Source organism: Mytilus trossulus, chromosome 7 (assembly GCF_036588685.1).
Source record: "Mytilus trossulus isolate FHL-02 chromosome 7, PNRI_Mtr1.1.1.hap1, whole genome shotgun sequence".
Taxonomy (NCBI): Eukaryota; Metazoa; Mollusca; class Bivalvia; order Mytilida; family Mytilidae; genus Mytilus; species Mytilus trossulus.
This window is the reverse complement of record NC_086379.1, coordinates 69,203,535-69,230,569: the sequence shown is the minus strand read 5'-3', so window position 1 is coordinate 69,230,569 and position 27,035 is coordinate 69,203,535. Positions and strand designations below refer to the sequence as shown.

The 27,035-nt window shown below is 31.2% G+C and overlaps 2 protein-coding genes across 4 annotated transcripts; one reads left to right on the top strand and one right to left on the bottom strand.

Moving 5' to 3' along the window:
* Positions 1-3,557: 3,557 nt before the first annotated feature.
* Positions 3,558-18,071, bottom strand: LOC134725685 (WW domain-binding protein 2-like). Its single transcript, XM_063589704.1, has 7 exons — positions 17,890-18,071; positions 15,689-15,791; positions 14,790-14,928; positions 14,343-14,435; positions 13,549-13,692; positions 5,846-5,944; positions 3,558-4,262 (listed from the first exon to the last, which is right to left on the bottom strand). Exons 1-7 carry the CDS (start codon positions 17,943-17,945, stop codon positions 4,138-4,140), a joined length of 759 nt encoding a protein of 252 aa, XP_063445774.1. The 5' UTR covers positions 17,946-18,071; the 3' UTR covers positions 3,558-4,137.
* Positions 18,072-18,155: 84 nt separating this feature from the next.
* On the top strand, positions 18,156-25,936 carry LOC134725684 (uncharacterized). Of its 3 annotated transcripts, none has more exons than XM_063589702.1 (4): positions 18,156-18,224; positions 19,338-19,626; positions 21,151-21,273; positions 23,569-25,936. In XM_063589702.1, exons 2-4 carry the CDS (start codon positions 19,374-19,376, stop codon positions 23,745-23,747), a joined length of 555 nt encoding a protein of 184 aa, XP_063445772.1. In that variant the 5' UTR covers positions 18,156-18,224; positions 19,338-19,373; the 3' UTR covers positions 23,748-25,936. The 3 variants fall into 3 exon arrangements, with proteins under 3 accessions (XP_063445772.1, XP_063445771.1, XP_063445773.1); XM_063589701.1 differs by having other exon boundaries at positions 18,189-18,282; XM_063589703.1 differs by lacking the exon at positions 18,156-18,224 and adding an exon at positions 18,593-18,613.
* Positions 25,937-27,035: the final 1,099 nt, after the last annotated feature.

Sequence of the window (27,035 nt, the reverse complement as noted above, 5' to 3'; positions counted from 1 at the left end):
TTATGGAAATATTACCAATATTGGTACTTTTTACATTTATTGCATATAAAATTTGCAATACACATTGAATATATAGGGAATCATTGAAGCATGATTGGAGCCCCCACCCCCCCTTAGGAAAACTTCTGGATCCGCCACTGAAATATAAGATCTAGAAGATGCATGTGGTTTGATTGCAAATGAGACAACTAAGTTCTCCTCACAAGCTTTAGTTGTTAACATAAGTTTCAAAGTCGTGAAACCTGTTGGATGTGCACTGATTGACCTTTAAATCTTGGAGAACATATAAATTTACATATGAATTGCAGTTGGGCTCTGAAATAACTTTCAGTAACTGCCAGTATGCTAAGAATTATGGTAAGTGTCATTAGTCACGTTGTTATTGTTTTGGGGTGAAATACCAAATTGTTAAGTAAATCCATTTCCGATTAAATGACTTTTCAGAGGCGGATTTAGGGGGGGGGGGGGGGGGTGCGGCAGGCCCCCCCCCCTTTTTAGGTAAAAATTTGGTTGCCTATAAAGGGAATTATTGAAGCGTGACTGGAGCGGGCCCCCTCTTAGGTAAGTCAGTGGGCCCCCACTTATGCTTTTATTGTATCTTATTAAGCTGAGTTATTAATCACTGTCCTCAGCAAGGGAGAATGTTTTGAGTGCTCAAACAGTTATTAATCCTGTAGTTAAACTTAAAATGTTTAATGACAATAAAAAGAGTGCACTCACTGAAATGTCTCATGTGCTTTACCAACAATTACTAGTAGTTTTATGTTGAAAGTCTTTAAGATTAATATTTTCTAAATGGGTTACAAGAGGAAACTTAAAAAAATAAAGATTAATTACATTTAGGTCAAGGTGAGAGAAATCTTTTCAGACAGAAATGTACAGCTTACAATTTTTTTAAACACCAAATATACCAATTGGGTATGTCGATTGATTCATACAAAAACACAAATACTTACCATTGATTAATGAACCATGAAAATGAGGTCAAGGTCAGATGATATCTGCCAAACAGAAATGTACCCATTACAAGCTTTCCATAAACCAAATACAGTTAACATATTGCTCATAGTACTTGAAAAAGAGACCAAAACACAAAAACTTCACATTGACCAATGAATCATGAAAATATGGTCAATGTCAGATGAAACTGACAAGAATGACGTGTATCCATTACAATCTTTCCATACACCAAATATAGTTGACCTACTGCTTACAGTATTTGAGAAACAGACCTAATCATGTAACTTTAACCTTGGTCACTGATCCACAATATGAGTTCCATGTAAAGTGAACTCTGTCTGATGGACATGAACAGGTTGCAAGGAACCTATATACCACATATAGTTATCCTATTACTTTATGATAAGTGAGAAAATCACATCACAAAAAAATCAGTCCCTGAACTATGAAAATGAGTTAAAGGACAATGGACATATGATTGAGGAGGGGTGGGGGGGGGGGGGGGGCAATAGGGTGTCCCTTAACATGTAAACAACACCTCGATTTTGGAAAAAATAGTTCACAATAAAGGGCTGCGCTTTAGCGCATGTAAACCCTTTCCTCTTTTAACCTGTCTTTTATGCTTTAAATGAATTTAGTTGATGTAAAATCTGATATTTATACAAATCAAAAGGGATGTTACATTAATATATTCACCAAAGTTTCACCAAAGTTGCATAAAATCCCCCTTTTTTAAGTATAAAAATTCATTACTTAAGAAAACGTAAAATCTAAAATTTATAAAAATGGAAAGAGAGCTTATGTCAATAGATATAAACAATTAATCAAAGTTGCATAAAATTTTGTGAAAGTGTTAGTTATTGTCCCAAAATTGGAAAATCCCCCTTTTTTTAAGCATAAAAATTCATAAACACAGAAATGTAAAATCTGAAATTTATAAAAATTGAAAGGGAGCTTACATCAATAGATATAAACAATTCACCAAAGTTTCATGGACATTGGTGAAAGCCTTTTTGAGTTATTGTCCGAAGTGTTGAAAATCCACCCTTTTTTATGAATAAAGCCCCATAAATCCAAAACTTAAAATCTGAAATTAAAAAAAAACGAAAGGGAGCTTACGTCAATAGTTATAAACAATTCACTTAAGTTTCATGGAAATTGGTGAAAGTGTTTTTGAGTTATTGTCCGAAGTGTGGACGGACGGACGGACGGACAGACAGACAGACGTACGCAGGGACAATGGTATACATAATATGTCCCATCTAAAAGACCGGCGCATAAAAAATGCAAAATGCTGATAACAGTTTACAAAGTGGGTTAAAAACAGTTAACCGCTTAAATTGATCTCAGATAACAGTTAACAACATCTTGAGAAGGGACATAAGGGACGATATCAAAAGTTCAATGAAGGATTAGAAACTTAATTCCCATAGTTTTTTCACTGACCCCCACACACACCCTCTCTAAACTTAATTTGGGAAAAAATTGATTGACCAATATGTATATATGTATAATCGATTTTGGATTGATAAAACTTGCAGCACTTTCAATCCCCCAACCCCAAACTATTTGATTTTAGTTTTTTATCCTATATCGATCTTTTGATGTCGCCCCTAACAGGTTAACACTAAAAGGTATTGCCTCCCTCATTGATGAAAACTTGGTAACATAACTGAGTTCTATGCATACAAGATATGAAGCATTCAGATCATCTACTTTCTGAAATATTTTGCTAAATACAAATTGTTTACGTGGCAGCTGCTGGATAATAATATCTACGTCTAACATAATGCAACTTTCGTCACAGATAAGACAAAAATCCAAAACTTTTGTTTTATATTTTTATTATTCATGATACATTACACAGAATGAAATAACAACAAATTCCATCCGTCAATAAATTAAAAGTGTTCATAAACATTATTATATGTTCAAAGGAAAAAAACTAAGCAGAAAACCTGCTTACAGAAATTAATGTTTCAAATCAATATAAGTTATTGTTTTATCTTTTTTATGTTTGCTCAATCTTAGCTTTCAAAGTTCGAAAATACGATATTAAAATCACTCTAAAATAACTGTTTAAAGATGATGTTTGAAAAGTTAAATATTTGGTGTACAAAATTGAAAAAAATATTTAAGTAACTACAATTTTGAGATAAATTTCAAAGCTAAATGTACATGAAATGTTTTAAAGTTGAAAAAAAAAGAAATATAAGATCATCATTCTCTTTCAGTCAAAATGTAGCAATTGCATGAAAAGGGCATTTGCTGTGTGTAAAGGAACATACATAAAACTATAACATCCATTAACAACAATAGTATATCTATAACAAATAAACTAGCATCCAGACTAATATTTCAACAAATAAATTCAACACAGAAAAGTCCTCTCTAAAATATGTTTGATACCATCACATCACAATAGAATTGACTATATATATATTGATATCACATATTTCTCTACCCATTTATGAAATTTCTGTTGCAGAGATTTAGAAAGACAAGGAGAGGACTACACAAGTTATACTATATAAATACACTTACAATATTTTATGGTGAATTAACAACATGAAGTAAATAATGAAATGAAGTGTTGTTGTGTCTTACAGTATGTCAATTCCAATATTCAGGGGTTTAAAAATTTGGATTTAACCCCAAAAAAATCAGCTTATCCATTCATCAATTATAAATCTTATTGAATACTGCATTTCACAGAAAAAAAAGGAAACACAAAATATAGGGACTTCATTCCACCCCCACGGCACCTATAATACTTCAGTATTTTTATTTTATGAATTTTAGATGAACAAACAACTTTCACTTCTCTTACAATGTATCTATACATCATACTGTGGATTAATTTATTTTCATGGTTTCAGTAAAACTTGCATATTTGTGATATTTAATTTTGTTGTTTTGGCAAAGTCTAAATACATTCCTTCAGAAAATTGGCAGTTTGTTGAATATTTAAATTCCTAGTTCCCCTGTACCCACGAAATCCATGAAAATTGGTAACAAAAAAGTATAAATGAATCCACAGTATTCAATTTAATGAAATTATAAATTCATTTTGAAACCTTGAGAGTTTTATGGTTCAATTTCATTTGTTTTATTTCATTTATGAAGAACATAAACTTATACATTGTGTAGTAAGAAGAGAATGTTAAATTTCAAATATTAATTATATTTCTTGGTGGCATCATCATATGAAGGCGGACATGATGGTGGTGTTACCATGTGGACATTATGTGGTGCATTGGGATTATAATATGCACTGGCAGCAGCCTCTCTAGCTTTCTCATCTGTAAATATAAGGGGAAAAAAATGCTAATTGTATGATGCATTAGTACATTTGTATGTGTTTTAACATGTTAAGCTAGAATTTGATGAGGATAGCTTGCAATTTAAGGCCTTTAATTACACTCCCTATTCCAGGTGAACATGACTTACAGGGGAGATAATAACATGACTTACTGTTATACCACTGTCCCAGGTTAGGGGGAGAGTTGGGATCCCGCTAACATGTTTAACCCCGCCACATTATTTATGTATGTGCCTGTCCCAAGTCAGGAGCCCTTCATTAAGTGGTTGTCGTTTGTTTATGTGTTACATATTTGTTTTTTTGTTTTTTTACATAAATAAGGCCGTTAGTTTTCCCGCTTGAATTGTTTTACATTGTCTTATCAGGGCCTTTTATAGCTGACTATATGTGGTATGGGCTTAGCTCATTGTTGAAGGCCGTACGGTGACCTATAATTGTTAATGTTTGTTGTCATTTTGGTCTTTTGTGAATAGTTGTCTCATTGGCAATCATACAACATCTTCTTTTTTATATTACAGGGGAGATAATAACATCTGTCCTTTGATATAAAATATTTGATAATACATATCAATCAGTTTCAAGTAAAAGGCACTGTCCAATGATTCTTAAAAATTGACAAATCTAAATATACACACAAAATGTTTAACACTGCCACATTGTCTATGTTTCAAGTCAGTATCCTGTAATTAATGTTTAACACTGCCACATTGTCTATGTATCAAGTCAGTATCCTGCAATTCAGTGATGATCATTGTTTTATAAAATTGAGAATGGAAATGGTGAATGTGCCAAAGGGACAACAACCCGACCATAGAGAAGACAACAACTGAAGGCTACCAATGATCTGCCATGTTATTCATTTAAGACTTTACCATAAATCAGGTCATTGTTTTTTCTTATTATTTAAATGATTTTGCTCATTGTTGAAGACCTACATTGTTTCATCTGATATCTTTCTTAACTACATGGAAGACAAATAACTTTTCCTAAATAATCTAAAATTTCAATATCTATGAATCATTATGCTTTGGGAAAAGTAACTTCTCCACCATGCAAGTGAAAATGATAACCATGATACCCATGATAACCATGATAACCATGATAACAAAAGTTTGAAGAAGGCCATAGTGGCTGAAAATATAAAAAAATGTTTGTTTACTATTTCAGATTGTAATATTTTAAAATATCGAAATAATAAGATTTCGACTGATTGTTGGTGATTAATGTCACTTTCAGCACACTTTGCTGTATCATGGCAGTCAGTTTTTATTGGTGGAAACCAAAGTACCCCAAGACTGAGAACCACAAACTTTTGGCAGGAAAACTGGCATTCTGAGTCAATTGAATTGGAGTCAAGCATACCTGCACAAGCAATGTTGGAACTTACAACTTAAGTATTGACAGGCTACTTATAATAAGAGTATAAACATCAAATCCACTTCACAAAGTTCAATGATTAAATTGATCATTATAGTAAAAGAACATTATAGTAGATCATGTTACTCATAATCAGAACATTATTAGACCATTGCACTGGACTGGTTAATTATAAATTATAAATACCTGTACCGTATCCGTTGGCTTGGTATGGTTGAGGTGGTGGTGCACTTGGGTCAACTCCTGGATATGGTGGGGGAGCCTCAGTCATATACACATACTCCGCTAAAATAAAATATCATTTTTCAAGATAGTAATATGAATGAATTTGATGTTTTATCCAATGTCACATCATTCATTTATATAGATTGAGCTATATTTTTTACATCAAATTTGCTTGTATCATAGAAAATAATTTGCTGTCTTGTTGCCTTTACAAAACATTATGTTTTATTAATATCTTGAATGATTGTAGTCACAGTCACAGTATCAGATCATAGTAAGAATCTATGATGACTTATTGATCATCAAAGTATCAGATCGTAGTAAGAATCTATGATGACTTATTGATCATCCCAGTATCAGATCATAGTAAGAATCTATGATGACTTATTGATCATCACAGTATCAGATCATAGTAAGAATCTATGATGACTTATTGATCATCAAAGTATCAGATCATAGTAAGAATCTATGATGACTTATTGATCATCAAAGTATCAGATCGTAGTAAGAATATATGATGACTTATTGATCATCCCAGTATCAGATCATAGTAAGAATCTATGATGACTTATTGATCATCACAGTATCAGATCATAGTAAGAATATATGATGACTTATTGATCATCAAAGTATCAGATCGTAGTAAGAATATATGATGACTTATTGATCATCCCAGTATCAGATCATAGTAAGAATCTATGATGACTTATTGATCATCACAGTATCAGATCATAGTAAGAATATATGATGACTTATTGATCATCAAAGTATCAGATCGTAGTAAGAATCTATGATGACTTATTGATCATCACAGTATCAGATCATAGTAAGAATATATGATGACTTATTGATCATCCCAGTATCAGATCATAGTAAGAATCTATGATGACTTATTGATCATCACAGTATCAGATCATAGTAAGAATCTATGATGACTTATTGATCATCAAAGTATCAGATCATAGTAAGAATCTATGATGACTTATTGATCATCCCAGTATCAGATCATAGTAAGAATCTATGATGACTTATTGATCATCAAAGTATCAGATCATAGTAAGAATCTATGATGACTTATTGATCATCAAAGTATCAGATCGTAGTAAGAATATATGATGACTTATTGATCATCAAAGTATCAGATCATAGTAAGAATCTATGATGACTTATTGATCATCAAAGTATCAGATCATAGTAAGAATCTATGATGACTTATTGATCATCAAAGTATCAGATCATAGTAAGAATCTATGATGACTTATTGATCATCCCAGTATCAGATCATAGTAAGAATCTATGATTACTTATTGATCATCCCAGTATCAGATCTTAGTAAGAATCTATGATGACTTATTGATCATCAAAGTATCAGATCATAGTAAGAATATATGATGACTTATTGATCATCAAAGTATCAGATCATAGTAAGAATCTATGATGACTTATTGATCATCAAAGTATCAGATCGTAGTAAGAATCTATGATGACTTATTGATCATCAAAGTATCAGATCATAGTAAGAATCTATGATGACTTATTGATCATCCCAGTATCAGATCGTAGTAAGAATCTATGATGACTTATTGATCATCCCAGTATCAGATCATAGTAAGAATCTATGATGACTTATTGATCATCACAGTATCAGATCGTAGTAAGAATCTATGATGACTTATTGATCATCAAAGTATCAGATCGTAGTAAGAATCTATGATGACTTATTGATCATCCCAGTATCAGATCATAGTAAGAATATATGATGACTTATTGATCATCACAGTATCAGATCATAGTAAGAATCTATGATGACTTATTGATCATCCCAGTATCAGATCATAGTAAGAATCTATGATGACTTATTGATCATCACAGTATCAGATCGTAGTAAGAATCTATGATGACTTATTGATCATCCCAGTATCAGATCGTAGTAAGAATCTATGATGACTTATTGATCATCAAAGTATCAGATCGTAGTAAGAATCTATGATGACTTATTGATCATCAAAGTATCAGATCATAGTAAGAATCTATGATGACTTATTGATCATCCCAGTATCAGATCGTAGTAAGAATCTATGATGACTTATTGATCATCCCAGTATCAGATCATAGTAAGAATCTATGATGACTTATTGATCATCAAAGTATCAGATCGTAGTAAGAATATATGATGACTTATTGATCATCCCAGTATCAGATCATAGTAAGAATCTATGATGACTTATTGATCATCACAGTATCAGATCATAGTAAGAATATATGATGACTTATTGATCATCAAAGTATCAGATCATAGTAAGAATCTATGATGACTTATTGATCATCAAAGTATCAGATCATAGTAAGAATCTATGATGACTTATTGATCATCCCAGTATCAGATCATAGTAAGAATATATGATGACTTATTGATCATCAAAGTATCAGATCATAGTAAGAATCAATGATGACTTATTGATCATCACAGTATCAGATCATAGTAAGAATATATGATGACTTATTGATCATCAAAGTATCAGATCGTAGTAAGAATCTATGATGACTTATTGATCATCCCAGTATCAGATCGTAGTAAGAATCTATGATGACTTATTGATCATCAAAGTATCAGATCATAGTAAGAATCTATGATGACTTATTGATCATCACAGTATCAGATCATAGTAAGAATCTATGATGACTTATTGATCATCAAAGTATCAGATCGTAGTAAGAATCTATGATGACTTATTGATCATCCCAGTATCAGATCATAGTAAGAATCTATGATGACTTATTGATCATCCCAGTATCAGATCGTAGTAAGAATCTATGATGACTTATTGATCATCACAGTATCAGATCGTAGTAAGAATCTATGATGACTTATTGATCATCCCAGTATCAGATCGTAGTAAGAATCTATGATGACTTATTGATCATCAAAGTATCAGATCGTAGTAAGAATCTATGATGACTTATTGATCATCAAAGTATCAGATCATAGTAAGAATCTATGATGACTTATTGATCATCCCAGTATCAGATCGTAGTAAGAATCTATGATGACTTATTGATCATCCCAGTATCAGATCATAGTAAGAATATATGATGACTTATTGATCATCAAAGTATCAGATCGTAGTAAGAATCTATGATGACTTATTGATCATCAAACTATCAGATCATAGTAAGAATCTATGATGACTTATTGATCATCCAAGTATCAGATCATAGTAAGAATCTATGATGACTTATTGATCATCAAAGTATCAGATCGTAGTAAGAATATATGATGACTTATTGATCATCCCAGTATCAGATCATAGTAAGAATCTATGATGACTTATTGATCATCACAGTATCAGATCATAGTAAGAATATATGATGACTTATTGATCATCAAAGTATCAGATCATAGTAAGAATCTATGATGACTTATTGATCATCAAAGTATCAGATCATAGTAAGAATCTATGATGACTTATTGATCATCCCAGTATCAGATCATAGTAAGAATATATGATGACTTATTGATCATCAAAGTATCAGATCATAGTAAGAATCTATGATGACTTATTGATCATCACAGTATCAGATCATAGTAAGAATATATGATGACTTATTGATCATCAAAGTATCAGATCGTAGTAAGAATCTATGATGACTTATTGATCATCCCAGTATCAGATCGTAGTAAGAATCTATGATGACTTATTGATCATCAAAGTATCAGATCATAGTAAGAATCTATGATGACTTATTGATCATCACAGTATCAGATCATAGTAAGAATCTATGATGACTTATTGATCATCAAAGTATCAGATCATAGTAAGAATCTATGATGACTTATTGATCATCAAAGTATCAGATCGTAGTAAGAATCTATGATGACTTATTGATCATCAAAGTATCAGATCATAGTAAGAATATATGATGACTTATTGATCATCAAAGTATCAGATCGTAGTAAGAATCTATGATGACTTATTGATCATCCCAGTATCAGATCATAGTAAGAATCTATGATGACTTATTGATCATCAAAGTATCAGATCGTAGTAAGAATATATGATGACTTATTGATCATCCCAGTATCAGATCATAGTAAGAATCTATGATGACTTATTGATCATCACAGTATCAGATCATAGTAAGAATATATGATGACTTATTGATCATCAAAGTATCAGATCATAGTAAGAATCTATGATGACTTATTGATCATCAAAGTATCAGATCATAGTAAGAATCTATGATGACTTATTGATCATCCCAGTATCAGATCATAGTAAGAATATATGATGACTTATTGATCATCAAAGTATCAGATCATAGTAAGAATCTATGATGACTTATTGATCATCCCAGTATCAGATCATAGTAAGAATATATGATGACTTATTGATCATCAAAGTATCAGATCATAGTAAGAATCTATGATGACTTATTGATCATCACAGTATCAGATCAAAGTAAGAATATATGATGACTTATTGATCATCAAAGTATCAGATCGTAGTAAGAATCTATGATGACTTATTGATCATCCCAGTATCAGATCGTAGTAAGAATCTATGATGACTTATTGATCATCAAAGTATCAGATCATAGTAAGAATCTATGATGACTTATTGATCATTACAGTATCAGATCATAGTAAGAATCTATGATGACTTATTGATCATCAAAGTATCAGATCATAGTAAGAATCTATGATGACTTATTGATCATCCCAGTATCAGATCGTAGTAAGAATCTATGATGACTTATTGATCATCAAAGTATCAGATCATAGTAAGAATCTATGATGACTTATTGATCATCACAGTATCAGATCATAGTAAGAATCTATGATGACTTATTGATCATCAAAGTATCAGATCATAGTAAGAATCTATGATGACTTATTGATCATCAAAGTATCAGATCGTAGTAAGAATCTATGATGACTTATTGATCATCAAAGTATCAGATCATAGTAAGAATATATGATGACTTATTGATCATCAAAGTATCAGATCGTAGTAAGAATCTATGATGACTTATTGATCATCCCAGTATCAGATCATAGTAAGAATCTATGATGACTTATTGATCATCAAAGTATCAGATCGTAGTAAGAATATATGATGACTTATTGATCATCCCAGTATCAGATCATAGTAAGAATCTATGATGACTTATTGATCATCACAGTATCAGATCATAGTAAGAATATATGATGACTTATTGATCATCAAAGTATCAGATCATAGTAAGAATCTATGATGACTTATTGATCATCAAAGTATCAGATCATAGTAAGAATCTATGATGACTTATTGATCATCCCAGTATCAGATCATAGTAAGAATATATGATGACTTATTGATCATCAAAGTATCAGATCATAGTAAGAATCTATGATGACTTATTGATCATCCCAGTATCAGATCATAGTAAGAATATATGATGAGTTATTGATCATCAAAGTATCAGATCATAGTAAGAATCTATGATGACTTATTGATCATCACAGTATCAGATCAAAGTAAGAATATATGATGACTTATTGATCATCAAAGTATCAGATCGTAGTAAGAATCTATGATGACTTATTGATCATCCCAGTATCAGATCATAGTAAGAATCTATGATGACTTATTGATCATCAAAGTATCAGATCATAGTAAGAATCTATGATGACTTATTGATCATTACAGTATCAGATCATAGTAAGAATCTATGATGACTTATTGATCATCAAAGTATCAGATCATAGTAAGAATCTATGATGACTTATTGATCATCCCAGTATCAGATCGTAGTAAGAATCTATGATGACTTATTGATCATCCCAGTATCAGATCATAGTAAGAATCTATGATGACTTATTGATCATCACAGTATCAGATCGTAGTAAGAATCTATGATGACTTATTGATCATCACAGTATCAGATCGTAGTAAGAATCTATGATGACTTATTGATCATCAAAGTATCAGATCGTAGTAAGAATCTATGATGACTTATTGATCATCACAGTATCAGATCATAGTAAGAATCTATGATGACTTACTGATCATCACAGTATCAGATCATAGTAAGAATCTATGATGACTTATTGATCATCCCAGTATCAGATCGTAGTAAGAATCTATGATGACTTATTGATCATCAAAGTATCAGATCGTAGTAAGAATCTATGATGACTTATTGATCATCAAAGTATCAGATCATAGTAAGAATCTATGATGACTTATTGATCATCCCAGTATCAGATCGTAGTAAGAATCTATGATGACTTATTGATCATCCCAGTATCAGATCATAGTAAGAATCTATGATGACTTATTGATCATCAAAGTATCAGATCATAGTAAGAATCTATGATGACTTATTGATCATCACAGTATCAGATCATAGTAAGAATCTATGATGACTTATTGATCATCACAGTATCAGATCATAGTAAGAATCTATGATGACTTATTGATCATCAAAGTATCAGATCGTAGTAAGAATATATGATGACTTATTGATCATCCCAGTATCAGATCATAGTAAGAATCTATGATGACTTATTGATCATCCCAGTATCAGATCATAGTAAGAATATATGATGACTTATTGATCATCAAAGTATCAGATCATAGTAAGAATCTATGATGACTTATTGATCATCAAAGTATCAGATCATAGTAAGAATCTATGATGACTTATTGATCATCCCAGTATCAGATCATAGTAAGAATATATGATGACTTATTGATCATCAAAGTATCAGATCATAGTAAGAATCTATGATGACTTATTGATCATCACAGTATCAGATCATAGTAAGAATATATGATGACTTATTGATCATCAAAGTATCAGATCGTAGTAAGAATCTATGATGACTTATTGATCATCCCAGTATCAGATCGTAGTAAGAATCTATGATGACTTATTGATCATCAAAGTATCAGATCATAGTAAGAATCTATGATGACTTATTGATCATCACAGTATCAGATCATAGTAAGAATCTATGATGACTTATTGATCATCAAAGTATCAGATCATAGTAAGAATCTATGATGACTTATTGATCATCAAAGTATCAGATCGTAGTAAGAATCTATGATGACTTATTGATCATCAAAGTATCAGATCATAGTAAGAATATATGATGACTTATTGATCATCAAAGTATCAGATCGTAGTAAGAATCTATGATGACTTATTGATCATCCCAGTATCAGATCATAGTAAGAATCTATGATGACTTATTGATCATCAAAGTATCAGATCATAGTAAGAATCTATGATGACTTACTGATCATCACAGTATCAGATCATAGTAAGAATCTATGATGACTTATTGATCATCCCAGTATCAGATCATAGTAAGAATCTATGATGACTTATTGATCATCCCAGTATCAGATCGTAGTAAGAATCTATGATGACTTATTGATCATCACAGTATCAGATCATAGTAAGAATATATGATGACTTATTGATCATCAAAGTATCAGATCATAGTAAGAATATATGATGACTTATTCCAAATAATTAGGTCATGAAGCAGGAAAAATAAGACAGCATAGTATCTACTTCATTTTAAGCTATAGAAAATAAATGGTACAGCATTCAATAGAGTTAATCTTTCTGTTATGGTGAAGAGAGAGCTAAAGAATACAAATACTTACGTGGTGGAGCTGTTGGGAATGTCTGGTAGGGCACCCAATCATAATATCCATTCTGTGGAGGTGAATATGATGGGGGTGGGGCTTGGTAAAAATTGCCCTGGGGTGGCATATATGGTGGAGGTTGTTGTACTCTATTCCTTGATGCTGAAAAGAAATTGTTACATTTCATAGTTATATAAAGTAAAATAATGTAGATTGACTACCAATGAGACAACTTTCCACCAGAGATTTAAAGATATTTATAGATATATTATGGATTCATTATTGTTCGTTGGATACCAATTTTTATAGCTTTCATGTGTACAAAGGAACCATGAATTTAAAATGAAATACATTTTTTTTAATGAATATGCAGACTTTGGCTAAACCATGTAATCTAATGAAACCACTTAAGCAACTTGTTTGTTTCTCATAACTATTTGATGAAGAAAAAGTATTGCTTTTTTTCTTTTCAGATTCAAATCTTTTATTGACAAGATTAACACACATTTATCTATCTTTGACAAACAGAACTATCCTGTCCTGTACTTGGAAATATTGGTCGCAGGTTTCACAAAAATTTACCTAACTCAGCAACTTAATACCTATTTATCTCCCTTTAACCATGTTGACATACAGAAAAGTGCTGTCCTGCACTTTGAACTAATGCTCCCAGCCTCCTCAAAAGTTGACTAAATCAGCAGCATTTTACCCATTTATCTCCCTTTGACAAACATAACTCCACACAAATTGTTCTCTATACAGGTTGTCCCAACTCTTAGGCATGAAAAAAGGTATCTCCTTTTTTATCTTACCTAATTGTCCAGCTTTCAACATAGCTTGTCCAAATTCTATTGCACCTCCATTGTTAAACCATAACTTTATCTTTGCTTGACCTTCCCAATTACCTAGAGAATACAAATAATTTTAAAAATGTTATATTGTTGGTTTTTTTTTAATTTCAAGCAAGTATGGTCACATTCAATTTGATTTATGGTTTATAGAATAGAAACTGACACATACAAAAATACAAATTAACTTTGTGACATGTTATCAAATTTTGGAAAAGTTTGACATTTACCAAAAATGTTTGCTTCTGGGATCATAACAACATCTCTAAAAAATCTCATTAGAAACTTTAAATCAGAGCTTTTGTATAACGTTTAACAAGAAAAGGTTACCTTTCCATTCCTTTTTTATATTCTTAAAATGCATTAATGAAACCTTTTAACCTTTGAAGTGTACTTGACATTGATACCTACCTCCCTGTTCTGCATTTACTTTGCCTTTTATATAATTGGCCCCAAATATAGGTTGTTCTAGCTCCACTTCCCGCATACACATAAATGGTATACTGAAGGATTTCAACATGTCTGATAAACTGTTGTTGTTAAATATTACCTGAAGTCATAAAGAAACAAACCTAAAACTTTAGAATCTTTAAATGGCCTTTAGTAGTATTTTTGAATATAATATAAGTTATTTACCGATATAATAATACTGTAAAAGAATAACAGGAAATATCAAACCAGAAAAAAAAATATGTATGACAAAAAATAAATAAAACACATAGTCCAGATAGCTAGACTATAAAAACCTTATTGTTATCAGTTAATTCAGTGTGTAGTTCAAGTCCAGAAGATAAGGAAAAGATAAAATGGACACAAGTGGTATTATAACACCACGTGTAAATCATCATGTTATGATTGGTTTAAAGCTGTTGCTTGGTGACCCCCTATGAGACCGTAGGGGGGGGTAGTAAATTTCATAGGGGGTTCATGATGCGTTAAAGTGATGTCATCTATTAATGTTATTCTGTTTCATTGTTTATTTTTTAACAAAATGCAGCAGAAAAAGTCCAGCGTGCGATAATTCAGATCCATAGAGGGTGAAAAAATCCTCTATGGATCTGTAGGGGGTCAGTAGCGAACCATATAACTTATATTATCAAGACTCTACAAGTTCTGCTGAGAAACTCCTTACCATAATATTATCCTTTTGGAAATTGCATTATTGGCTATAAATAGTGTTTATTTGGATTACTAAACAGAAAAAGATAAAATCCTTTTATGATGGGTGATAAATTGATAATGATAGTACACTCTACCACTAAGGCACTTTTAAAATGACTCTTCAGCCTTATTTAAAATGTTATACTTACTCTGTGAGTGGTTAAATAAACTGTTCCTTTTTTGTTGCCTTTAAAATGTGGTAATTTGACCCCATCAAATCCCATCTCCACTCCATCACAATATAGTAAAATCCTGCAATGTATGTAATAATTTATTACTTAATCAGAAGTTTTATGTAAAATTATTGGTAAAATTACTTGTTTCTTTTAATCTTATTTACACCCTTTTTAAGTATTCTCTAACGATTTTAACAAGAGAAATTTATGTATTACTGAAAAATTATTACACCAGGGTTTTTGATATCACAAACTAGTCAAAACATTTACTTAATTTTATCATCGGTATAAGGACATCATTCGTAAATATAGCTCAACATGCAGACTTCTAATACGTTCAGGTATTTCACATCCAATTTTTTATGGAAATATTCTTTATAAAGCACAAAGGTGTCAGTATTCATCTCAGAAACAAACAAAACCTTTGAATAGACTTATTAAGAAGGGATATAGTTACGATACTGTTGTCAGTTCATTTAAGATTGCATATTTTGGCGTTAATATTGATATACTTACATGGTGTATAGGGTCTTTGCATCGGAACTAAACATATTTAATCAAAAACCAGTTGTTGGTATGACACGGGTTATGTTCTTCTCATATATGTTATGATGGTATGATACTAAACCCCTAACGGGAAGAATTGTGCCTGATGTTCATATGATGAAATCATAATCTTTCAATCAGTTTAATGAAGTCTGGAGCTGGCAAGTCAGTTAACTGCTAGTAGTCTGTTGTTATTTATGTATTATTGTCATTTTGTTTATTTTCTTTGGTTACATCTTCTGACATCAGACTCGGACTTCTCTTGAACTGAATTTTAATGTGCGTATTGTTATGAGTTTACTTTTCTACATTGGCTAGAGGTATAGGGGGAGGGTTGAGATCTCACAAACATGTTTAACCCCGCCGCATTTTTGAGCCTGTCCCGAGTCAGGAGCTTCTGGCCTTTGTTAGTCTTGTATTATTTTAATTTTAGTTTCTTGTGTACAATTTGGAAATAAGTATGGCGTTCATTATCACTCAACTAGTATATATTTGTTTAGGAGCCAGCTGAAGGACGCCTCTGGGTGTGGGAATTTCTCGCTACATTGAAGACCTGTTGGTGACTTTCTGCTGTTGTTTTTTTCTATGGTTGGGTTGTTGTCTCTTTGACACATTCCCTATTTCCATTCTCAATTTTATCTCCTTTTTTCATTGTTTTTGGTAGGTTTAGATACATGTATTTGTTAAAAGGATTAAACGATTTTTGCTTATGATTCCACGGGATCTGGAATATTTGTTCTCATAGTAATATGTACAATTTGTTATGAACTTGAAAGTCAGGATTATTTAATTCAAACTGTCAATTTAATAATACTGTAGAATAAAATTAGTTATGAAATATCATGAATATTGACAATTATTTTAATAGCTGCATGAAATTTTATACCAGTTTTTGAAAAAATCACTAGGAGTAGTTAATTAATAGATATATAGTTTAATAAAGACAAGAAGAGTAAAATTAAGTATTAATAAATGAGTAGCCCACAGCTGTTCTTTTAATTATAAAACAGTACTGATTGTGTTCACTCACTCATTGTCTTTGAGAATATAGACTGTTTGTTGTCTCCCTTCTCTTATATAATATAGTTTTAGTTTTATTGTCATGTATTGTAATTTCAATGAAAAAGTTACCACAAATATTTGTACACTTTAATTTGAACTGTAATTGTACTGCTCCTCGGGGTGTCTTGATTGACAAATAAAAATTGTTGTTGCTGTTGTGTTCAACAGGATTTTTGGGGAACAGACAAACAGTAGCATGCGTAGAGATATCTGATCTCCTGGTAAAAGTCTGGACAACTTCTACAGTTCCAAAGCCCCCAAAATTAATCATAAATTTCTAATTTTAACTTTGCTATGCGTACCAGAGATTTGTATGGGATTGGGAGGTTGAAATCAAACTCTCATGTATATGATTTAATAATTTCCAACGCCCCAAGTCAGCACTGTATCCATCTGTTTAAAGCACTAAACCACCAACCCATATTGTAAAATGTTTTTTTTTCTTTGACTAATGATTATAATTGCCCCTTTATCTTTGGTATTGGTAGAATAAAATAAATTGTTTTCTGAATTTCATAAAAACATATGATTGTAATTCCATTCTTGTTTACTGTAAGTCAATTTACCGTTCGCCAGCATATATTAAAACGCCTCCATGTGCATGTGCTGTATTCAATGACATTATTTCCTTTCAAATAATGTTATATTGCGTTCTACGCTGTTTTCACCAAGAAGTAATGAATAAGAATCACTTGTCAGTTGACGTAATATAAAAGTCTCTTGAGTGTACTATTTAAAGAGATATAAAATCTAGAAAACTCCGAATAAACTAATATTATGGTTTTTGAAACGTTTAACATATGCCTAATAATACATTAAGTTTCAAGTATATTTTCAACCTTGTCGTATTTATTTTCATTTCCGGGAAAATGTAAACAGAAGTCATGACTTATAAAACCAAGTAGGCCAATAAAAAAAATACCCAAAAAATAAACATTTTAATGGTGCATTTCAAAAAAGTAATAAACCATGAAAACTAAATAAAGCAACTTGTCTCTGCTTTCACTGTCCTTTAAAAATAGTTATGACCAAAAATTAATATGCCTTATGCCAGTTTAATATGATGTATGAGCTAACAGATAAATAATTTTAAATCATCACTGCATCAAGGGATGCACAGTAAAGTGTTAATTTCGACCAGCTTTTCAAGTTTTTAAATTAAAGATCAACTTTGTTGTAATTTTCTATTTGTACTTTGATGTCATGCTACATGTAAATATGTGAACACTCTTCCCCTGTCTGGAATCTGTACAAAAAAGCAACACATCACTCAGGTTAAAAGTTGAGCAGGTACAGCATAAGGCAGCCAGGTTTCTCTTGAACGATAATAAAGACAGATCACCTGGAATTTTACATGTGAAAACAAAAAAGATATTGTTAGGTTCAACAGTAATACACGTACATGTATTAACACTTTTGGTATTGAGCTGTATTTTGCCACCGAATGACCTTAGATCTACTCTGAATCACCTTTTTGACGTCAAGCAACACTCACTTTTAATTGTGATGTCAAATGTCTTGAATTATAATGTCAAAGTTTATGGAAACCTGTGTGATTTTACAAATGTACGTTACAGCGTAAACAAATTTGCATACAGGTGTCAGTCTTGCAAAACACGTCAGCTATTTGAACTACAAAGCATTACTAAATTCTAGACAATTGTGGCAATACTAGAAATTGTTTAAATCCAAATTGAATGGTATGCAAATGTGATGAGTTACAACTGATTATTGATGTACAAATATAAATTCAGAACTCGAAGAAATGTATATATAACTCTCAAAATAGTTCATCCCACTTCTAAAGTACTTATTTCATAAAAAAAAAAAAACTGTCAAAAGAATAGTCTTTAGTCAAAACGTGAACCTAGTCTAAAAACAGGTCTTCAGTAGAAATAATGGAACATTATACTATTATAAGTGCAAAAAAAATAGTCCTGAAAAGGAAAGCTGGTAAGTAACATTACCACTGCTTCAAATATATTCCGTCATTTTATTTATTTTCCATTTTCAGGTGATGAGTTGATCAGAAAATACTTTAAATACAAAAATGGCAGGAGATGGTTCATTCTCACCAGTGACTGTGAGACCATCACATAGACCGTACAGAGAACGTTATCTTAATGATGAAGTTGACAAACTTGAAGGTCATGATGGACCCAAATTGGTTCGACAAATGGTGATTGGTTTCTCATGTGCTGCTTTGTTTGGTTTAATAATGTTAGTAATTGGAGGTGTGTTTATTGGTGATGCTGTCAAATCTGGATATGCCATAACTATTATGTTATGTGTAATGGGCATAGGTAAGATTCTACTGTAAGATTTGCCATAACTATTATGTTATGTGTAATGGGCATAGGTAAGATTCTACTGTAAGATTTGCCATAACTATTATGTTATGTGTAATGGGCATAGGTAAGATTCTACTGTAAGATTTGCCATAACTATTATGTTATGTGTAATGGGCATAGGTAAGATTCTACTGTAAGATTTGCAATAACTATCATGTTATGTGTAATGGGCATAGGTAAGAATCTACTGTAAGATATGCCATAACTATTATGTTATGTGTAATGGGCACAGGTAAGATTCTACTGTAAGATATGCCATAACTTTTATGTTATGTGTATAAATGGGCATAGGTAAGAATCTACTGTAAGATATGCAATAACTATCATGTTATGTGTAATGGGCATAGGTAAGATTCTACTGTAAGATATGCCATAACTATTATGTTATGTGTAATGGGCATAGTTAAGAAAGATTCTACTGTAAGATATGCCATAACTTTTATGCTATGTTTAATGGGCATAGGTAAGATTCTACTGTAAGATATGCCATAACTATTATGTTATGTGTAATGGGCATATGTAAGATTCTACTGTAAGATATGCCATAACTATCATGTTATTTGTAATGGGCATAGGTAAGATTCTACTGTAAGATATGCCAAAACTATTATGTTATGTGTAATGGACCTAGGTAAGATTCTACTGTAAGATATGCCATAACTTTTATGTTATGTGTAATGGGCATTGGTAAGATTCTACTGTAAGATATGCCATAACTATTATGTTATGTGTAATAGGCATAAGTAAGATTCTACTGTAAGATTTGCAATAACTATTATGTTATGTGTAATAGGCATAAGTAAGATTCTACTGTAAGATTTGCAATAACTATCATGTTATGTGTATTGGGCATAATAGGTAAGATTCTATTATAAAAATTGTGAAGACTTAATTAAGGGTAATTATATATAAGGTTAAGTAAAAAAAAAAAGGAAAAACTAAATGTAAACTAATTTGATAGAGAACAATTGATCAAGAGACCATGAACAGCGCTTAATTTCAAATGACATGGATGGAAACTTGGTATCAATTGAAAAAAGCTATTAACAAGTGTAATTTTTTTTCCTGAATTCACAATGATTAATCTTAATTTGTTTTGAATTATTTAAAAATCGCATTAATGTATGCATGAATTCAAAATTGCTGAATTGCAGTTTTTTTTTTATTACCATTAGGTTTTAGAGCATATTCAAACATACAAATTTTTATGGCATAACCTTGATATCTGATCTTGACTTACATGTAAGATGCAATATCAATGAATGAGGAGCTTTTATCAAAAGGTTTCCGATCTTTACCTCTCATGGCTTAGAAGACTCAAGGACAAACAATACATAAAAAAAAAACTGACCGTAAAATTTTAAAGTGTTTATCATAAATGTCCACACAATTAAAACATGACAATAGTAAACAAGAACAAACGATGAGTCTGTTCTGTAACAAAATTTGTAACCTTATCCAACTTTGTCATTTCAGTATGTGGTCTTATTATACTAGTCACTGCTATAATATTGGGAAAATTATTTATCTCAAGAAAGTGGAGAATATCTAGAGGACGTCCAAGACGGCCACCTCAGCAGTGTATGCAGACTTGTTCAGGTAAATATACAGATATTCAATTATCCACTGAAAACCAAAAGACTGTATGACCTCCAATTTTTACTAATTTCTGACCTGTAAATAGATTGTAACTTAAATGAAATATGTGTATCTCAAGCAACAAAGTGGCTAAAGGTGTGAAGTATTAGCCACTGTACATTTACTAAGTAACTAATGTTACCTATTGTTTTACGTTGCCTATTGTTTACATAACGCCTCAAAACTTGAATACAAAAAGGGCTAGTCGTCTCTTAGCTGATGAAAATGGAAAGTGCTCTCACTTTGTAGATTAATTCATTTACTAGAATAGAATTGTTTTTATACGACCGCAAATTTTGAAAAAATTTCGTCGTATATTGCTATCACGTTGGCGTCGTCGTCGTCGTCGTCCGAATACTTTTAGTTTTCGCACTCTAACTTTAGTAAAAGTGAATATAAATCTATAAAATTTTATAACAAGGTTTATGACCACAAAAGGAAGGTTGGTATTGATTTTGGTAGTTTTGGTCCAAACATTTTAGGAATTAGGGGCCAAAAAGGGCCCAAATAAGCATTTTCTTGGTTTTCACACTATAACTTTAGTTTAAGTTAATAGAAATCTATGAAATTTTGACACAAGGTTTATGACCACAAAAGAAAGGTTGGGATTGATTTTGGGAGTTTTGGTTTCAACAGTGTAGGAATTAGGGGCCAAAAAAGGGCCCAAATAAGCATTATTCTTGGTTTTCGCACAATAACTTTAGTTTAAGTAAATAGAAAATAATGAAATTTGCACACAATGTTTATGACCACAAAAGGAAGGTTGGTATTGATTTTGGGAGTTTAGGTCCCAACAGTTTAGGAATTAGGGCCAAAAAGGGACCCAAATAAGCATTTTTCTTGGTTTTCGCACCATAACTTTAGTATAAGTAAATAGAAATCTATGAAATTTAAACACAAGGTTTATGACCATAAAAGGAAGGTTGGTAATGATTTTGGGAGTTTTGGTCCCAACAGTTTAGGAATAAGGGGCCCAAATGTCCAAAATTAAACTTTGTTTGATTTCATCAAAATTGAATAATTGGGGTTCTTTGATATGCCGAATCTAACTGTGTATGTAGATTTTTAACTTTTGGTCCCGTTTTCAAATTGGTCTACATTAAGGTCCAAAGGGTCCAAAATTAAACTTCGTTTGATTTTGACAAAAAATTAATCGGTTGGGTTCTTTGATATGCTGAATCTAAAAATGTACTTAGATTCTTGATTATCGGCCCAGTTTTCAAGTTGGTCCAAATCGGGGTCCAAAATTTAACTTTGTTTGATTTCATCAAAAATTGAATAAATGGGGTTCTTTGATATGCCAAATCTAACTGTGTATGTAGATTCCTGATTTTTGGTCTTGTTTTCAAATTGGTCTACATTAAAGTCCAAAGAGTCCAAAATTAAACTTAGTTTGATTTTAACAAAATTTGAAATCTTGGGGTTCTTTGATATGCTGAATCCAAACATGTACTTAGATTTTTTATTATGGGCCCAGTTTTCAAGTTGGTCCAAATCAGGATCTAAAATTATTATATTAAGTTTTGTGCAATAGCAAGTCTTTTCAATTGCACAGTATTGCGCAATGGCAAGAAATATCTTATTGCAAAATATTTTGAAATAGCAATTTTGTTTTTAATTAGAGTTATCTTTCTTTGTCCAGAATAGTAAGCAAGAAATATCTAATTGTAAGAATTTTTTTTATTTGGAGTTATCTTTCTTTGTCCAGAATCAACTTAAATCTTTGTTATATATACAATATACAATATTCACTTTTTACTACCAACTGATAAATTAAAATAATCTTTACCATTCAGTGATAACAAGCAGTTTTTTTACATCTTAATATTTTATGATGTATTTAAATGAGTAGTAATTGTTGCAAACTCCATTAGAAATTTTAATTGAGATTAGTTTTGGAATAAGGGAAAGGGGGATGTGATTAAAAAAATTGGGTTCAATTTTCTCATTTAAAATTTCATAGATAAAAAGAAAATTTCTTCAAACATTCTTTTGAGAGGAATAATATTCAACAGCATAGTGAATTGCTCTAAGAGAAAACAAAAATTTTAATTTCATTAGAACACATTCATTCTGTGTCAGAAACCTATGCTGTGTCAACTATTTAATCACAATCCAAATTTAGAGCTGAATCCAGCTTGAATGTTATGTCCATACTTGCCCCAACCGTTCAGGGTTCAACCTCTGCGGTCGTATAAAGCTACGCCCTGCGGAGCATCTGGTTATATTTTGGTACTAATATTTTCATCTTTTTAGTGATCCACACCCCTTCCAATGATCAGCTGAATACCTGTACACGACCTGATCCACCGCCAGCTTATGAGTCAATTATGATGGCAGAAATAGGAACTGAAGATGGACCAATAATAATGACAGCTCCGCCTAATTATCATGATATTTCTGCACCACTACCAAAATATGGAGATTCTATTTGATATTTAAATGACTGGGCATTGTATTTATAGTTCTTCCTGTTCTTGTCTCTATACAAAATGTACTATATATTTTATCACTTGCTTTAATGTTGTACCTGAAATAAGGACTACTTAATGTTAATGAATCATAAATGTTGTTGTACATGTACATGTTATGAATGCAAGCACATTTTTATAAGCACAGAAGGTCTTGTTGTTTTGAAACGTGTAATGCAAACTTAATTCACATGTTTTCTTAGCTCTTGAAATTTACAAAATCTCAATCATAATGATATTTTACTATAGAAACAAATCTTAGATCAACAACTGACCACCAGATGTATTGTGTAAAAATTATTTATCTCCATTTTTTTTACTAAGTTGGGGGAGAATAATGTAACTTATTTAATTGTTCTACTGTTCTGAAGCTACATTGTTATTTGTGGTACTTTTAAAAATTTTAGATTTAGAAGGATTTTTTAATGAATTGTACATGTGTATTATGTTATTGTTTTAGATGGGTTTTTTCCGTAATTGATTTGTTTGCAGATTGTACCACATTTTTGTATTGTATATTCTCAATCCAAAAAATAATATACTTTAACAAGATCTGTGTTTTGTAAATAATTTATATCATATTTCTATATTCAATGTTTGTGAGTACTCATGTTAAGTGAAAGAGCTTAATTATGCATGAGAAAGGCAGGGGGCTTGATGCCAAAGTTAATAACATGTGTATGCATATGATAAAAGATCTTGTGCATTTCTGAGAATATCAGATTCTGGAGCTTTATGTTAATGAACCCAAGTGCATTTATTAAAAAGGGTGATATCTTGAGCTTGCAGATTTAAAATACTTTTTTCTTACAATATTTTACTTTTTAAGTGGTTGTGCTGCACAGTTTTTTTAATAGCATGTTTATTTATTTTAATCAGGTTTTGTACTTTAGTCATCATCATGACTATTTTTCCAGTGATAAACATGATAAATAATGACTAATTTTTATAGAAACTATTTTTTGTACATCTTCACTAGCCAGCAATTATAATAAATTTCTACTCTCATTACACTTGACCTTTCGGGTAACTTTTTAAAGTCTGGTTTCTTCAATGTCATTTTTGTGTTATAGGAAACTTCCTGTAATAAATACTAACTGTCTATTCAATTATTTCTTGGCTACTAATTTGCATTGAATCAGGACATCTTTTTTAATACTTGGTTTACCAATTCGATAAATTCTACATGCAAGACTTCAGGTGTTTTGTTTCCTGTTTGATTCTGGAATTCATGGTTCAGATATACCTATATAAAATTCACAAAAAAAGAGAATCCAAACAATTATAATTATGCTATTTATATACAACAAACTCATCATAGATACTAGGACTACAATTTTGTACAACATACCCAGTTGTCAAGCTTGAGTAAAAAAAGTGAAAAGGGACAAATAAAGTATGAAATTAGAGAGCATTTAAGACCCAAATCCCTAACAAAATTGCCAATTATATCTAAGATAATCTATTCCTAAGGTAGAAAGACCTTAGTATTTTGAAAATTATATAAAGTTTTATAATCAGTCAATGTATAACAACAACCATATCAATGATAATTCCTGTTGACAGTTAAGTACTGACTACTGGGTTGGTTAACCCTCGGGGAGTTAACATCCACCAGCATTGGCTTTGACCCAGTGGTTGCAATATTGGTAGGTAGTAAATGTGTATATTATTGTTGTAAAATGTCTAATTAAGAGCACAATCATTTTTCATTATTAATTGAATTGGTTAAAGCAGTTTTTAAAACTCTATAATTATTTTTTTATCATTTAAGTAACCTTGAAGTTGTTGCATTTTTTCTAAGAGAAATAAAGCAAATGTTGTTTGGGTTTATTATTGTGTGTGGGTTGCTGTCTGATTGATTTTACCTGCATCTCATTTCGTTTACGTATAATACTTCTAATTAAATTGTAAAAAATGATTTACAACAATTCTACAAAGAAATATTTTCCTATCTTGACTTGTGATATTTTTTCAATGCTTATTCTTCATGATATATATATATATATATATGTACCTGTATTATGTAAATTCTTAACCTGATTTTTTGTCATCAGATTTAATTTTGTTATAAAGTTGTGATACTTTTGTTATTGGTTTTATATATTAGTGTATTCAAGAAGATTTTATTTACAATAAAGTGAACAACTCATTTTTGGTATTTCTAAATCGTTCATTCTCACCACTCGACCATTTAGAAAATGTTCAATAAAAGATGAGGATTCATTTATATTCTTGAGTACCATTTTTTGTGGATTAAGGACAACAACTATCATGTCCATGGATATTTAATTTCAAGGTTTTGCCCAAGTCTGCATACAGGCTTCTAGAAAATTTGTTATTCGTTGAACCTTTAATTTTGAAGTTCACCTTTACCCACAAAATCGAAAATTGGTATCCAACGAATAATAATTTGGTATGAGTGCCAAGGAGACAACTTGCCATCCAAGTCACAATTTGTAAAAGTAAACCATAATAGGTCAAATATGGTCTTCAACACAGAGCCTTGGCTCACACAGAACAGCAAGCTTTAAAGGGCCAAAAAAGTGAGTAGTGTAATACCATTCAAACGGGAAAACCAAGGGTTTAATGATGACTCTAATCTATATAAAAGATGAGCAAATAGAAACACTTATGATCCACATCAACAAACAACAACCACTGAACAACAGGTTCCTGACCATAACTGGTTGTTCCCCATGATAAAACTGGTACTCCATGTGCATGTATATATATTTAAATCTCATATAGATCCTTGTATTTGTTCGCTCTTTTAAACTGGCCTGTTGAACCCTGTGAACTAAATTAAGCCATAAAGATGCTGTGGTGCGTTCTTTATTTTATGTTTGTCTATTGTCTTGTAGGAATGAGGAGTTTTAACAAAAAAGCACACACTTAAATGTCTTGCCTGCTCTTCTGACCATTGATTTATGTTGAAAGTCATACATTAAAAGGTTTTACTGCAAGAATCACATAAACTTGACTTTTTTAAAGATCCCCGATAATGAGGTCAAGAAAGAATAAATCATGTAAAACAGACAGACATGTACACTTATTTTTTTATTCTATACACCATATCAAGTTCACCTATTTCTTAGAATTAACTAATGAACCATGCAATAAGATTCAGGTCAGTTGAAACTTGCCAGACTGATATATACCCCCAAGTACAATCATTTCATGCACCAAATATAGTTGACCCCATTGCTTAAAGTAATTGAAAAACAGAACAAAACACAAGAATTTAACATT

Bases quoted from the DNA above. Each gene is read 5' to 3' on its own strand.
- LOC134725685 (XM_063589704.1), bottom strand. From the start codon at position 17,945: ATGTCATTGAATACAGCACATGCACATGGAGGCGTTTTAATATATGCT. The intron at 15,792-17,889 runs GTAAATTGACTT...CATACATTGCAG, and splicing joins TTAATATATGCTGGCGAACG to GATTTTACTATATTGTGATG. The intron at 14,929-15,688 runs GTAAGTATAACA...TTATGACTTCAG, and splicing joins TTTATTTAACCACTCACAGA to GTAATATTTAACAACAACAG.
- LOC134725684 (XM_063589702.1), top strand. From the start codon at position 19,374: ATGGCAGGAGATGGTTCATTCTCACCAGTGACTGTGAGACCATCACAT. The intron at 19,627-21,150 runs GTAAGATTCTAC...TTGTCATTTCAG, and splicing joins GTTATGTGTAATGGGCATAG to TATGTGGTCTTATTATACTA. The intron at 21,274-23,568 runs GTAAATATACAG...TCATCTTTTTAG, and splicing joins GTGTATGCAGACTTGTTCAG to TGATCCACACCCCTTCCAAT.